Source organism: Recurvomyces mirabilis (assembly GCF_035927965.1).
Source record: "Recurvomyces mirabilis strain CCFEE 5264 chromosome Unknown scaffold_24, whole genome shotgun sequence".
NCBI classification, from domain to species: domain Eukaryota; kingdom Fungi; phylum Ascomycota; class Dothideomycetes; order Mycosphaerellales; family Teratosphaeriaceae; genus Recurvomyces; species Recurvomyces mirabilis.
In genome coordinates this window covers 448,369-464,364 of record NW_027041958.1, presented here as the reverse complement: position 1 = coordinate 464,364, position 15,996 = coordinate 448,369, and the positions used below count along the sequence as shown (strand labels likewise).

General features: G+C 48.3%; 5 protein-coding genes across 5 annotated transcripts; 1 reads left to right on the top strand and 4 right to left on the bottom strand.

Moving 5' to 3' along the window:
• Positions 1–5,897: 5,897 nt before the first annotated feature.
• Positions 5,898–6,464, bottom strand: LTS14_008293 (uncharacterized protein; the record flags this gene model as incomplete). The annotated part of the gene is made up of 1 exon (XM_064840981.1): positions 5,898–6,464. The coding sequence occupies one exon, from the start codon at positions 6,462–6,464 to the stop codon at positions 5,898–5,900; it is 567 nt and encodes a 188-aa protein (XP_064691618.1).
• Positions 6,465–7,359: 895 nt separating this feature from the next.
• mrpl16_2 (39S ribosomal protein L16, mitochondrial) lies at positions 7,360–8,409 on the bottom strand (the record flags this gene model as incomplete). The annotated part of the gene is made up of 3 exons (XM_064840980.1): positions 7,360–7,558; positions 7,614–8,329; positions 8,380–8,409. 3 exons carry the CDS (start codon positions 8,407–8,409, stop codon positions 7,360–7,362), a joined length of 945 nt encoding a protein of 314 aa, XP_064691617.1.
• A 1,155-nt stretch (positions 8,410–9,564) lies between these two features.
• LTS14_008291 (uncharacterized protein) lies at positions 9,565–11,199 on the top strand (the record flags this gene model as incomplete). The annotated part of the gene is made up of 2 exons (XM_064840979.1): positions 9,565–9,914; positions 9,963–11,199. 2 exons carry the CDS (start codon positions 9,565–9,567, stop codon positions 11,197–11,199), a joined length of 1,587 nt encoding a protein of 528 aa, XP_064691616.1.
• An 85-nt stretch (positions 11,200–11,284) lies between these two features.
• Positions 11,285–13,637, bottom strand: LTS14_008290 (uncharacterized protein; the record flags this gene model as incomplete). Its single annotated transcript, XM_064840978.1, has 2 exons — positions 11,285–13,308; positions 13,370–13,637. The coding sequence occupies 2 exons, from the start codon at positions 13,635–13,637 to the stop codon at positions 11,285–11,287; spliced, it is 2,292 nt and encodes a 763-aa protein (XP_064691615.1).
• Positions 13,638–13,832: 195 nt separating this feature from the next.
• On the bottom strand, positions 13,833–15,183 carry LTS14_008289 (uncharacterized protein; the record flags this gene model as incomplete). Its single annotated transcript, XM_064840977.1, has 2 exons — positions 13,833–13,860; positions 14,006–15,183. The coding sequence occupies 2 exons, from the start codon at positions 15,181–15,183 to the stop codon at positions 13,833–13,835; spliced, it is 1,206 nt and encodes a 401-aa protein (XP_064691614.1).
• Between the last annotated feature and the right edge of the window lie 813 nt (positions 15,184–15,996).

Below are 15,996 nucleotides of genomic sequence, written 5' to 3'. Positions count from 1 at the left end.
TATATAACGCACGAGAGCGTACGTCGTTAAACGCTACAGACGTATCGGTACAACGTACGGAGTCTATAAACACCCTTACTACGAAGACGAAGCCGAAGCGTTCGCGTATACTAGACCCGATACTAACAACGAGGTATTAGAAGCGCTCTATAACCCTAGTAGGTGTAATATTAGATAGACTATTTAAACGTCTTCGGCAGACTTCGAGCGAAATACTCGAGCGTCGAATTAACGGTCTAGTAAGGTAGTATAATAAGATAGTCGAGGGCGCTAAAGACCTAGCGTACCTAGTATTCGAAGACGATTCCGACTCCTCTATAGACGAAGCGCCCTACCTCGAGATACTAATATACCCTCTATCGGACGACGATATAGTATCTAGTGCTAAGGAGGTCGACTTTAGAGAAGACTTACTATTCGTATAGATAGATAGCAACTCCGATACGATTCTACCCGCTAATATCGACAATAAGGACGAGAAAAGAGAGACGAGAGCGAAAGAGGAGGATAAGAACCTATATGCTACGGGACTAATCCCTAGCGCCCGGCGAAGCGACGATTACTTCTCGCATCCTCTAAACTGCCTACGTTAATACTAACGGCCTAGATAATCGTATATAGGGACGCCTTATATCCCTCCTAGTGCCTAGGAAGCTAGATATTATCTTCGTAGCCGAGATATAGTATATAGGATATAATAAATATATATTAGTACCTTATACAATCGCATACACCCCTCTACCGACTAGTAAGGTAGGCTCGAGACACTACGGCGGGCTATATATATTAGCGTCTAAGAGGGCAAGGCGATCTCTATATAGGAGCCTAATAGTAGGCCGGTACTCTATTACAATTAGGTTCGGTAGCTTGTCTATCGCCGGTATATACCTCCCGCCGGCAATATAGGAAGCGACATTAGATAAGACCTTATAAGAGGTAGCGACCGCATCTGTTATAGTAGGAGACATTAATATCTACTATAAGAACGGAGGCTTAAACCTATACCCGGCGGATCGTACGACGATAATCGGCCGCTAGGCCCAAACTAACGGCTTGCTACGCCTCGACCCTAGACCCGTAGCTACCTATATCCTACATTCTATAATAGTATAGACGCTAACGATAGACTATTACTTCGTAAGACGCGAGTAGGTGTCCTGCCTATTTTATCTAATAGGTACTAAGAGCCTAGGGCTACAGACGGATTATAAGTATATAATAAGGCTGCCTATTACGATAGAAAGCCTAGTAGAATACCCTAACCTAGACCTACCCCGTTTCCGGACGAGTCGACTTAGTAAGCTACCTATTCGCCGCCGACTCTAAGAAACCTAGTATACTACTACGCGGAGTAGCGTAGAGAAGGCGCTAGCGTTAACTACTTACGATACCTTAGCCGACTATATTACCGAGTCGATTTAAGGTATCGCTCGGACGACTCTAGGCTATACGACAATATCGACTCGTAGACTAAAGATACTAAATGCGCCCGCGAGCCCTTCCTACTATTAATTAGTACGTTAGTTGTTTAAGCTTAATATAGAAAATAGTCCTCTTTTTAGCTAGGACCTAGCACTAGATAGACTCTATAAAGCTTCTATAGTACTTAGCGAGCGATATACGGTAGCTACGAAAGATATAGATAGTACGCTTATAAAAAACTAAGGGCTAAATTTACCTTATAGTAAAATTAATAGTATACTACCCGGTAGCTAAAGCCTAGATTTACCTTATAGTAAATTTAGGGATTATAGTTACGAGTCGGGAGCTATTCCCTTCGCACGAAGTAGACGTAAACTACCTTCTAGTATACTAGAGAGTCTAGTACATAATTGCGGGCCGTACGGAGATTACTATACGCTACGCCCCGTTTAGCGAAGCGAGGTCTCTAATACGATAGCGGCCTAAGATGCTTCTAAAGCTAGCGGTGCCGATAGAGTATATATACGAATCGTAAAAACGCTAGTTAATATAACGCTAGTCGATCTTCTCCTCCGGCTATATAACATCTCGCTTATCTTTCGTATAACGCTAGACTCCTAGACGAGGACCGATATATACCTGCTCGTAAAGGACCTAAGTAAGTTAAAGACTATATTTAATACGCGGCCGATTACGCTAATCGGGATAGTATATAAAGTGTTCGAATATATTATACTCTAACGCTTATAGCAGACAACGTATTTCAATTTCTATCCGGCCTAGGTAGGCTTCCGGCACGGCTATTCTACGCTAACTTTAGCGGTACTTGTTTATCTTACGCTCGACGCTAGACTCTATAGAGGAGTAGTATTCCTCGACTTTAAAGCGGCATTCGATATAGTCGACTATAGTATACTAAAGCGATTGCTTCTAGACCGCGGCTGCCCGTTGGCGCTAGTGCAGTTACTCGCCGCTATATGCCTACGGTTCTGCTCGCGGGTCCTCGCGAACGGAAGCGCTTCTAGCTAGTTTATAAGGAGCCGCGGCGTGCTATAGGGCTTACTACTTTTACCTTTACTATAGAACGTCCTTACGGATAATCTACTACGGGACTTAAACGAGACAGTAGGTAAGATTCCGAAGGCGGTCTTCTATATAGACGACGGAGCGATTCTATACTAGGACTAAGCCGAAATACTATTGCTACTATAGAAGGTGTCGGTATAGTATAAGAGGAATAGGATCGGTATAAGCGTAGGGAAGTATAGCTATATTTCTCGCCTCTACGATAGCCTAGTAGTGCTCTTAGACGGCTAAGAGATACCTCGGGTAGTAAGCTACAAGTATTTAGGCTTTATAGTTACGCCTAAGGGGATAGACTTCGAGGCTTATGTTTATATACGACTAGAGAAGGCGAAGGCGAAGTCTAGGTTTATATTATACTATTCGGACGTATAGGGGGTAGGCAACCGGCTACGTATATGCCGCTAATATCTCTAACCGATTTTCGAGTATAGAGGTGCGTTAGTATATACCTTTGCGACAGACTACTAAAGCTTATAGCGGGACGCTAACGGGCACTAGAAGGAATTAGTATAATAGGTAGCATATAGCAAGTATACGTAGCGGCTTAGCTAGAACCTACTAGGATAGCCGAATCTAGAAGACAGGTTCCGATGCCTATATATATCCTTTCTATAGGATATGCAACAGGCGCCTTTCTCGAACCCGCTACGCCGACTTCTCTTTAATCTAGGCTATATAATACCGTTTAAACGTAATCTTCGCTAGAGCTACCTACTAAACGAGTATAGAAGCCGGCTAACGTTCGGCCGCGTTACGAAGGACTCTATAAGGCGATTTTAGTAGGCGTATACCGAGTAGAAGTTGCGATCGTTTGTAGGAGGGAGCTATCTAGCCTCGATTATTCTATAGAGCATACGTCTATTAGCTAACATACGATTCGCGGATATTACCCTATCGGCGCCTCTTATATTATAGGACGCACTATTTTAATATCGGCGAGGTGTTTGGTGTTTCCGTTAGCTATATCGATATATATATATAATTTCAACTTTCCGTAGAGGCGATAAGGAGTATATATATTAAGGTAGGGTTACGAGACTTAGAGCGGCAAATAGGGCGGCGAAACGGGTTTAGGTATCGTAGTAGGCAAGCGAGCGTAAGTTTACTAACATTAATTTTCTGCTAAATAGTAGTCGATAGGACCGGGTAGCCTTAGTAATGTCTTTAGTTAGGGATAACTTAAAAGAGCTAGCTAGTAATCTATAGCGAGATATAGAGGATAAGAGTAGTAGGGATAAAGTCGAGGCCTAGATAGAATTAAAAAAGTTTGATCCTATCCCTAGTCTACGAGAGTAGTAAACCTAGGTACACGTATTAATATAAGGCGTACTATATATTAATGCTCCGCCTACGCACCCGGTATATACCCGGATGCGTATATAGGACAACCTCGCTCGACGCGCCGCGCAAATTCTGTAGTAGTAGCAACGAGTTAACCTAGCCGCAGATATACCTCGCTCTAACCTAAGATTCTCCTACCTCCGGGCGGTGCTACGGAGCCGAAACCTATACTACAAACTAATAGATTTACCTTAAGGTAAATTTACGTACCTCCTACCTATAATAGAAAGGAAGATACTACCCGTAGTACGAGAGCAGACGTAGCGCTACGAGATAGTATTACATATATATAAGGTAGGACAGGCTCCTATATATAAAACTAATAAAAGGCTCTTAAGGCGAAGTAAGAGAGTATTATACGACTCTCTACTACGATTACCTACCCTTATCCGGCTATATAGACTAGCCGTAAAACTGCTACAACCTACTACTCCTTAGGTTTAATATATTAGATAGACCTAACGGTAGCGGATACTCGCAACTGTTATCCTACGCTAATATAGTCCTAGTAGTTCCGTATTAAAGCAGCGGGTTATAGTGCTCTAATAGCGGCTATACTACCTCGGTAGAAGACGTCGTAGTATAGATAGAAGAGTAGTCGCTCCTCTAAGTACGTATACACTACGTCGAGGGGATACCCGACTAAGCGTTCTACTGCCTACTATACCGCGTAGAAAGGGTATAGAGAGGTCCTAGTAGTTGCTCGTGCTAGTGCATTATAAGGTTGCCGAGATGGTGCTTACACGTCCTTAGGATCTAATATAGCTAATATAGTGGCTGTAGATCGTTAATGCCTTGTTGTCGATTAGCAGAAGGGAGATACTCCTACTCGACTCTAGAACCCCTAACCCTAACCTACTAGGATATAGAGGCCCTCTATATAACTTATTATATATTTTAGATAGCAACTTATTAGTCGTTACTAAGTCTATAGATTCCTTTAACCTATTTAGTAAACTACGAGAAGTTAGTAAAGATCCTATTAGGGTCTCTATTCTTAAGTAGGACTATAGTTAACTTAGAATATATCTAGTTCTAAGCTTTACCTCGAAGGTATAATACTATAATATAGTAGCGTCGTTATTCGCTAGTAATACCTTTAAGGAAGAAATATAGTATAATCTAGTTTAACTAGTTATTAAGCTTATTACGGTCTCTATAGAAGAAGTCTAGTTTAGCGGAGTACTTAGCTATTCTAGTTCTATTCTTATTAGTAGAGGTACTAGCTCGAGTAGTTAAAGCTATACTAACGTCTCTTTTATTATTAGGAGCTATTTATTTACTTAGAGTACTTACTTACTATAAGAGTATTTGAAATATTATATATCTATAGTATAAAGAGGTTAGAGCTCGTTAAATAAGTAAATTCTAAGCGATAGGTCTAGTAAGTAACTACTCTAAGGTTTAACCTTTTAGTAGGTTAGTAACTTAGGTTAAATATAAACTACCTATATAAGAAACGTCTATTCTATATATATAGAAGATTTATATATTAACTAATCTAACTAATCGTAGCGTAGTTAGTTTAGTTAGTAGCGTCTAATCTAACTAATTAAAGGAGTATTAGTTATATTAGTTATAGGAGCGGAAGCCTCCGCTCCTACCTTCCTATCTACTTATCTACTCTACTAATTATTATAATAGTATCTATTATTTAACCTAAGCTACTAATCTAATAAAAGATTATATCTTAAAGTAGTTATAGAGTTAGAGTATTACTTAGAATTTACTTATCTAATAAACTTTAACTCTCTTATACTATAGATATATAATAGCTAGTATCTATAATAGTAGATATAATTTAAATGTATATAGACTATAGACTAGTAAAAGAAAGATAGTAAAGTCTAGAGAATTAATATTAGAGATAGTACTAAATAATATATATCTAAGAAGTATATTAGTTAGATAACTATAAGAAAGTAGATTATACTTATAAAAGGATATATTTAAGATATACTAAAAGTATAAATATAGTACGTTAGGAAGTAGTAGTAGTAAAGCTTTAGAAAAAGAATTTTACGAATCTATCGCTACTCTATAAGCTACTACTTGTTTCCCGAGGCTGACTCCACTGACGCGGTCGTCTCAAGTTCCTTCCCACCAACCATCACCGCATCTGCCGCCACTACGAAGAAGCACATGCGGGTCCACTCCGTCGCACTCGGGTTCTGCCACAAATGATTCGTCCCTCGCTGAATGAAGATATCCCCAGGCTTGCCCACCCGAACCTCGCCGTCATCCACTTGGTTCTCGATGGTGCCGAGAAGGACAATACTGTAGTCGACGCTATCCGTTCGATGCATTTCGCTCTTGAAGCCAGGCGCAAAGTCGAAAAGACGCATGTTTGTCCCATTCTTCGTAACGATGTCGGCGGGGTTGAGCGTTCCCGACGTGTATGCCTCCAAGTCAGCTCCATCGCTCATTCGCGCAGGCGAGGTAGTCGTGCCCCACGGCAAGGTGCCGAAAATCTCGGGCGAGAATTGTTGCCACGTAAGGTCCGCAGGAATAACGTTGTCCGGTAGGAACTTGGAACCTCCTTCCTTGTCGTGCGTAGTGATGTGTCGGCTTGGTGCGCGGAAGCCAGACTTATCGTCGGGGGCGAGGGATGCCATTCCGTTCTTTTTCTTGTGTGGGCCCTGTGTTATTTGCTAAAGCATGAGACTTCCAATAGACCTAGGACTTGTTCGATTCTTATTCGACTGAAGGCAGTGTCGTTATATACAGAGTGAAGCACGCTCATTATCAAGCCAAAGTCTACGACTGATGAATTTGTAAGCTATCGCATGCCGTTAGGAATCAACGATGGAGAAGGTGATACACTCGGTAAATCTAGTCGGAGTGGTGTGCGGCGTCCACAAAGCCATGGTGGTTAGCGTTTTAGTTTCGTCCGTTCTCGGTTCCGTAACCCAGAGCCTCCGAGGTCTAGCCGGGATAGAGGAACCAGTTTTTTGTGCCTTGGTCATCAGCTCACGGTATCACGGTGTTCGATCGGCGTCACACTGCTGCACCACATGCTGGGCGACCGATCTTGTATCGGTCCGAACTGCTACTGACTGGTGGCGTTGTAAGAGATAGGCAAGCTGTTCACGAAGTGAATCTACAACAGGTGCAGACCAATGCAAATGTTACTGCTCCCTCTATGGACCTCAACCCACATCCAATTGTTGTGTGACCCAACTATATATGACCAAGTTCAAGCTTGAATACGTATAGTATGATTTGCTAATCCACATATGCGCTGTCTATGCTACCCAACGGCAGCCTTACACCAATGATCGATCGCACATACAGTACAGTCTATGATGTAGGACACCATACAAGCGGCGAGCTTCCCACACTACATACATCATTAAAGCTGATGAGCAATTCGGTAGGAAGACATGCTTGGTGGCTCTGCGGTAGGAAGACATGCTTGGTGGCTCTGCGGTAGGAAGACATGCTTGGTGGCTCTGCGGATATCCTGCTCACTGCTCGAGACTGTCTGTATAATGGTCGTGTCCTTGAATCTCACATCGATTCTCCGGCCTGAACGGACTTAGTCGGATCGTCATGACTGTCTAGAGTTCCGGGTTGACCGAAAGACCGAATCTTGCTGCTGTTATCGGGGACTTTGAAAAGCAGATCTACGCGCGTGATGACGAAAAGCGTCAGGATTAGGATCTCCGGTACGAAGCCGAAGCAGTAGAAGGAGGCTTTCGAGTCGTACCTAAGTCAGTCAGACGGTCAACATATGTCTCTGTTCAGTGAGTTTCTTTACGTACCACGCCGGGCTCTTGATCGATCTGGGTGTCATGTATGTGGTGCCAGCTCGAAAGCCGGCAATGAGGATACCAAGGGAGCTGGTGCCAAGTAGCACAAGCGCTTTGCGTTCAGTAGTTCCGCGGCCAAACTGCTCGGCGTTCGGAGAGCGGTTGGGCAAATAGGCGGATAGCAAGAATACCACGGGTAACGTCGCAAAGAACAAGAGATAGCTGGTCGCGAACAGGTAGATATCCCGACAGACGTTGAGAGTGTGCTGATCGAGCGTATAGAAACCCAGAATGATTGTCGAAATGGTCATGACCAGCACGAATCCGATCACAGCGTAAACGCTCTTGAGTGCGACGCTCAGCCGATGATTCCAGCCGATGTCTGGATGCTTGGCCCTGAGGATACGTTGTGCGAAGACCACGTTGATAAAATAGATGAGGAGAATTCCAGCGTCGAATAGGATTTCTGCTGCGATCACAAGGTTGACGTTGTCGAGGTTGAATGCCCAGGCGATGCGTAGAGAGCAGGTGATCGTCCGTACGTTACAGAACCCAGCGAGCAGCCCAGACATGATGAACTTGTGGTTTCTTCGTCGATTGAGTCGAAAAATTATCATGTTCGTGGCCGCAAGGCACACGTATATGGAGAGGAAGGCTGCCGTCACGGGTACATCGAGAGTCTTGTTGGGCACACCACCAACGCTAGCAGTATCTGGAGTATATGGGGGCTGTACGCCAGTTAGTGTGATTGCTTCAGCTTTGCAAGCTAGATACTGACACTCTGGGGGAAGCTTGAAGGGCTCGCCATCGCTGATGAGACGACTTTTCCCAATGATGCTCAAGCAGAGGAAGTCTGCAGCGCTCCCGAGTATAAGCCTGATTTTGGCGAGCAGCGCTTCTGGGTGCAATTGATGTCCGTCCTTGCACCTCGCTTGGCCCTAGCGTCTGCGGTATACATCTTTCGAACCTCTCAGCAATCGATCATTATATTGCTGTCACGCGATTGCTACAGAAATTCCATTATCAATGCGTGTGGTGTTAGAACTTACCCTTTTGTCCGATGTTACCCGTGATTTATAATTTCATCCGCTTGCGCCCCGACTCTCGTCCGTTCTCGTGCCGAAGAAACCGTGCCGTCCAGCCAGCCGATCGTTTCATTTCATCCCTCCCTCCGGCCTTCCAACTTGCTTCTAAGTTTGTCGCACGATTGGTGTTTATTTCGGACCGCGCGCGCACCAAATCGTGAATGCGGACTCAAGGATGCAAGATCACACATCGCACAAGTTTCGTCGCGGGACGAAGAGGCATGTACAGCGTAGACCGGTCTTTTCAGCGAGAAACCATAGAGCTGATATCTTTGCAGCTGTATCGAATGTCAGCATTGCGTACTACCGTTCCGTGCGTAGCTAAACAGTCACAGGCCGACAACGGAAGATTCGCTGCTGGTGGCCATCGGCTGACGCACAATCATGTCGACATTGTCTGGAGCGCCGTCGAACGTGCTCGCTTCAAATAGTTGCAGCCCAAAACCCTGAATCGCTGAGACTAAGCTCTCGGGAGCGTATTGCACGGCTTGAAGAGGGTATTGCGCGGCTCGAGGGGAAGAATGCTAGCCTTTGGAGATACGTCAAGGCTCAGCACCCCAACACACCACCTGGTACCGCTGGGTCTGTCGTTGACAAGGTGACAGAAGATGGGCATGGTGGGGATTCCGAGGTCGACTCGGAATCAGAGATGTCAGATCACTCTCCGGCGAACCCAGTACGCAAACTGATAGCTATAGACGCCCGACATGTCTGTTACCCTTGCTAATGGCTTTGGTCAACACTTTTAGCCAACCCATCTTCGACAGCTCTTCAACCACAGTATGCTTGATGTCCGAGAGCAGGCGTCACGACACCCACGCCAACACAAATCTTCTGAAGGGCGCCTGGCTCGAGCAAGGAGTGCGCTCCAGGCTCTCATGGTTTCTGAAGAAGTCGCCCATATCCTTGTAGGGCAAGCTGCCGAGTGGGTGACGTGGGCAAACTCAATCGCACCTCTGGTCTTCATTGCTAGGACGAAAGATGAGCTGATTCTGGATTGGGATCAAGTGAGAGGATTCGATGCACAGCCGGCAGCAATAGCCGCAGTCCTCTTAATCATAGCCCAGATGATTCATCTTATGCCACAAAGTTCTCTACATGGCCAGCTTATCGACGCATCAGCATACTCTAAAACTGTCTCAGATGCGATTGAGACTTACATAGTGAACGACGACTTCTTTGCGGGATCGCTGGAGGGCATCGAAGTCTGCTTGCTGTTTCAGCGACTGTAGGTATGATGCTAGTATCTTGAACGTTCCCTTGCTGACTTTAACAGGCATTTCGCACATGCCAGATTCCAGAAAGTCTGGCTAAGTCTTCGCCGTACAATCGCCCTCGCAGAGATCATTGGATTACCTCGTGCTTCCGTAGCTTCCTCCACGGATCGATCTGGGGAGCCTGGCTGGACTCGTAATGGACAGACCCGTGAAGAAGCCGGTGCTTTACTTTGGCAAGCGGCATGCACAATGGAGAAGCTGGCAGGCTGCATGTTTGGTCTTCCTATAACCGCCAGGATGGATACATTACCAGCAGATCGACCGATTTTCGTAGACACGCATCTCGTCCCCCAGGCTTACTTTTGCCGCTTGGCAGATATCGCCGGCAAGATCCCAGCGCTCGACAATCTCACCGCCAAAGGACGGCCGTCTCGTCAAGTCTGTGACATGGTCTTGAACATCGACCAAGAATTTCGAGAGCTGGCAAGCCTCGCACCCATATCTTGGTGGGACGTGCGTCCAAACCAGGAGAAGATCACACTCGACCTTGTTCTCCAGTATTTCCAGCAATACTTTACAGCGAGAGCCCACCTGCAGCTTGCTCTCGACAACGATGGAAGTAACATATACGCCTACAGCCACATGGTCTGCACCGAAGCTTGTCGGGATGTGGCTGTCCGTTACGCTACACTGCGCCCTCTGGTGCTAGGCGGTTTCTTCCCAGTCCGGTTGTTTGATGTACAAGCACTCACAGCTGCAGTCTTCCTTCTTCATACTTGTTACTGTCCCGGAAGCTCACAACGAATGGAGGCAACCCGGACACCATCTTCTCTTGTGCTGCTACAGCAAATCGTAGACAGCATGGACTTGGCGTCCGAGGGGTCCAGGAGCGGGCAATTCGCTCAAGAGGCTGCACGAACTATACGATCGCTGTCCGCACTTCTCAGTAACAGGCACACAACAGACTCACGATATGTCAGCCTGAGGGTTCCTCTACTGGGTAGAATACATGTTAGGCGCCAGGATGCAAACCCAAAATCGGCGGAACGCTTGGCTGGAAGCTCTGCCGTACCACCTCAGATGCACGGAACCCAGAGTGCAGCCTCTATGCCGATCTTACTAGGTGATGGATCTGCCTTCGGGATGCCAATGGAGGTAGTGACGGATAATCCAGACAGCTGGTCCATGGAGATCTCCGGAGCCATGCCATTCCTAACGCACGATGTTTATGCCCCAGATCAGTGGCAGATGCTTGGCGATTTCAACACAGGTAGCTTTGGCTTTGAGCAGCTGTGATGTCGACGTCAGCTGTTGGATGGTGTTCAAAGCTAGAGGCTTTATGTTGCGACCCTACAAGATAGTAGTGTCACATGAGCTACGATCAGGGTAGCGCGAGACTGCATACCACTGCCTTCTTGTCGCCGGCAAAACTCGCAGCTTCTACTTTTACCTCTTTCGCCGCATATTGGAAGCCGCCAGAGTTCCACCTCTTCGTTGGTCTCAGCGAGCACGATACTTCCACCTCAACGTCCTCGCTAGCGCCTAGACTGGCGGGAGTAAAGCCCAATAAGACCCGTGAAGGGAAGTCCTCCGCTTGAAGTAGCCCATAGATCTGCACAACGTGGCGTCCAGCGCGAGAACCAGTATTGTTGACCTTCACTCGCACGTTGAACTGCTCGTAGTTTGCCGAGATCGATTGCTCATCAATACGTATACCCCTAAGCGCAAAGGTGGTGTACGATAACCCCCATCCCAGTGGGTATCGCGCAGGAACAGCGAGCTTGTCAAGCAGCCGTTGCCCAAACCAGCGGTCATACGTGATCTTTCTTGCATCGATGTCGAAGAGCGGTAGTTGCTCCTCGCTCTTGGGGATGGAGAATGGGAGACGTCCGCTGGTGTCGACTCTGCCGAGCAAGACGTCTGCCAGCGCATGACCGCCTTCGCAGCCGCTGTACCAGGCGAAGAGGACAGCTGGTACCTCCCCAAGCCACTCTTCCATGATCACTGCCTCAGAGGCCACGATGATTACGATGACATTCGATGACGCTTTGGTGGTGGCATTGATCACTTCGACGTCACGAGAGCGCAGGCGGAGTGATCTGCGATCGCCACCATCACCGACTCTTATGCCTTCATTCGGAGATGAGCCATCTACAGCGGCTGTGTCTTCGTGCCCTTTCATCTTGCGCTCAACTTCCGTATCCTCTTCACCCTCGACTGGTGGCAGCAATGCTGCCAGCTCTGGGTTGTCGTCGAATGTGGGCACGACATACTCACCTTCATCCCCAGCATCGTAGCCTACTACACAAATCGTCATATCTGCTTTGCTCGCAGCTTCGCCGGCGCGTTCAGCAGAGTCTGAGTCTTCGAGCAGGACCTCGGTGTTGGGAAGTGAGGCCTTTAAGCCTTCGTAGAGGGTGACAACACTGGGCGAGAAGACAGCGGACGAGCCACGATCTCCAGTATTAGCTTGATTGGCGAGGCGGCCGACGATGGCAAGACGCTTAATCTTGTCCGGCTTCAAGGGAAGCAGAGGCTGTGACTCGACGGGTTCGTTCTTCAGCAGGACCATGGACCGCAAAGCTGCTTCGCGAGCGAGGTCTCTGTGCTTGGTGGAGAAAACAACTGAACTATCGGGTGCTTCAGTGCCAGTGCGCGCGACATGCTCCAGCTGCTTCTGCAAGATACGATTGCAAGACCTCTCGACATCCGACCATTGCAGCTCTCCACTTTCAAGCGCTTTCGCCAAATGCAGAACACGCTGCTGCTGGAATGGCGCCTCGATATCAAGGCCATTCTTCACAGACTTCACAGCATCTCGCAATCCGAATATAAAGTCTGAGAGCACAAAGCCATCAAATCCCCATTGCTTCCGCAGAATGCCGTTCAGAAGCTCATCATTCTGGCCTGCGAACTCACCCCTGAGTGAGTTGTAGGAAGCTAAAGTGCTAGTCAGAAACCCTCCTGGTGTCATTGCTGGGTCTGAAAGGATGCATTGCTTACACATAACAGAAGTCACACCGGCGTCCACAACTTGTCTGAAGTGGGCAAGATACACCTCGTGCAGCGGTGCCAGATCGATATTGACGTCGACCTTGAATCGCGCGTTCTCCATGGAGTTGAGTGCAAAGTGCTTCACACACGTCATGAGGTGCGGGCTCACACCTCGATGCAGTGCTACGCCGAATGCGCCTAGCAGAATCGGATCTTCGCTGTAAGTTTCCTGCGCTCTACCCCAGGCAGGGTGACGCGGAAGGTTGATGCAGATCCCGGCGAAGTAGTTGGCACCTTGCGCACGCCCTTCCTTGCCTATGGCATTACCAATGCGACGTTCGAGCTCAACATCCCAGGTTGCTCCACGAGCCATAGCAACAGGAAAGCAGGTCGAGTTGTGCATTACAATGCCTGTGAGTTTGTGGTCAGCAAGTCTCCTAGATAGCGCCACAAGGCCTACAGCATCGCGTACCTCTTGGACCATCCGTGAACTTGACTCCAGGTATCTTGAGGCGAGGAACGGCACCCATAGTATAGGGCTTGCGGTTGTAGCGGTCGTATAGAATGCTGCGCATGCCCGGCCAGAAAGGCTCATCGCCGTCGAGCATCGAGAGTTTCTCTACACCGGTCATGGCTGAGATCAGGGCTGAAGCAGCTTGGGAAGCACCAAGGCCAGATCTGATGGAGTGCACTGCATCTTCGAAGTCCTTGATCTCATCACGATCGCTATGTCTAGCCATTACGAAAGCGAAGCGAGGTCGATGATGTAAAGAAGACCAAGATGTAGTGGTAGTCCCCCAAAATGCCTCACAATGTATGTTTTGTTCATCTCGTGGCAGCATACTCGCGCATATCGTGCCGCGGGCATATCTTGCCATATTCAGGCTAAATTCCACCGTCCTGAATCGGCAGCTGAAGCTTCACTCATGCGCTCACTACTTACGTCTCCACTCTAGCTCATCACTACATGATCAGAAGTTCTTCTCCCGATTTGCGGGCGGGTTAAGATACTACGGTAGCTCGATTTACAATCAGACTACTACAGCTTCTAAGCTTCATTTCATCAATGCTTGGCGGTGCAAGGCCTTTGTTCAGACAGGAGCTGTACACATTGCCAATCCATTCTGCCGGGCCCACCATGCTCGCGCCGACAAAGTAAAACGCCGCTGTTCGCAGCGGAAGGAACATGCCGATGCATCCCATGGTTGAGCTGGCAGGTTCGCAGAAGTAAGGTATGCACCGGCATGCATTGAAGACATATTCCAGTATCTCCTCTTCGGATACCTGCTGGTTGGCATGGGGCCTAGAGCTCGGGATGACGACGGCACGAGCTGCGTGCAAGGCACGAATGGTTATGCGTAGGAAGTACATGCAGATCCAGTACATGGAGTGGAGATAGGCGGCCATGAAGTTCCCGAACGCGAATGCCGTGCTAAATGTGCGGTCGGAACATTGAGTGGCGAAGGTCGAGAAGTCATCGACTGGTCTGGTCTCGTACTGTGGTTCATCTGTAGCCCAGTGCAATAGCCAGGCTCGCAAGTCTTGTTCGATGGCTGCCGCTTTGGCCAAGATTACATCGATTTGAGTAACCTGATCCTGGTCGTGATGTTGAATGTCTAGACCATCGTGTTGCTCCAGTAGACCCGGAATCTGAAGTGCAAGCTCATGGAAAATGAACGACTTGTCTTTCACCCTTGTTCGGTTGCCGATTGCCCTCCAGCCCGGTTGGGCAAGGGCGCAAGCTTTTCGATCCACAAGGGAGTAGCAAAGTGCACTCTGCCTTGCATTTGCGTATAGCTCCATGGACAGATCACTCCGTACCAAAGCCGGCCCACGGACAGTCAGCAGACGCTGTGCAGCACAAACATGCCCGGCCCATCCGACACCTTTCGGGCTAGCAAGCTCAGTGTAGAGCTCACAGTACTTCATTATCATGACCGCTGCCAGGACGTGATCGTCATGGAGTGCTTGTTGCGTGGATAGAACAGAACGGAGCTCAGTCAGTGCCTTGGTGTAATTCTGGCGTGCTGACTCGATCAAACGCCGGTCGTTCTCGACGCTCCCGAGTTGGACCAGGCTGAGTGCGTCGAGTCCACACAGTAAGGATGGTTGCGAGGTGGAAAGGTCCATGCAAGTCTCTAGTAAGCTAAGGTAATGACGTTGCACTCTGTCAGTTTTGGGGACGTGAAGTTCGAGAAAGGCGTTCCTGAACATGGTCCTGTATGCTCCGCTCTCGAGCGAGACCACGTGGGCCGATGCCAGAGGGGGAAGCGAAGCAGTGTCCATTGCTCGAATAGTCTCCTCCGAGCCTGCCGCTGTCCCCGTCATCGCCGCCGTCACCTCCGATGTTGTTGATGCCAACAAGCCACGTGCTGCGGATGTAGATGCAGATCCTCCCCACCGCCGCTCGAAGCCTGCTCTTGCTCTCTGCGCAGTCTCGTCACTGACGTCCAGGAATTCCCGCGCGCCGGGGGCATCTGTTCGATAGCCTCGACAAGCGACGCCATGCGTGCGGCAGCGGTTGCAATATGGGCGCGTCTCATCACACCGGATCCTTCGTCGTCTGCATGTCGCGCATCCGGTTGAACGCAAAGGCATGTCTCAGTGGCGGAGAGGTGGTTGCTCTGGTCCTGGTCCTATTCTACTAGTCCGCTTCGTGCGGAGATGAGGCTGGGGGTCGATGTAAGGCCCTGTGGGATGGAGGATAATGTTAACAGGTTCCTTCCATCTTCCATTTCACCTGGCGTGCCATATTTCAGCTCGCTCAATGATCCGTCTCGAATGTCGCAATCGTGCGTGGCTGAGCGACGACAACATTGGAACTGCCGATCCCATGCTGTACTACGGTGACATCCGCAGCAGGCAGCAATGAATGCCACTTGCGCGCATCGAATTGTGTTTGTTGGATAGATTAAGATGACGCAGCACAGATGATCGGTGTCTTTAGCGAGCTGTCGAACCAAGTAGGCGGAGGCGTAGAATCCAGACAACATGCACAACACCACCTGCCAAATACTGCGGTGAATCCACGGCACTTCAGCTGTCTGGAGGATGATACTCCCCTGATGTCTGGCCGCCGATGTCCCCTGGGAGCTCTCT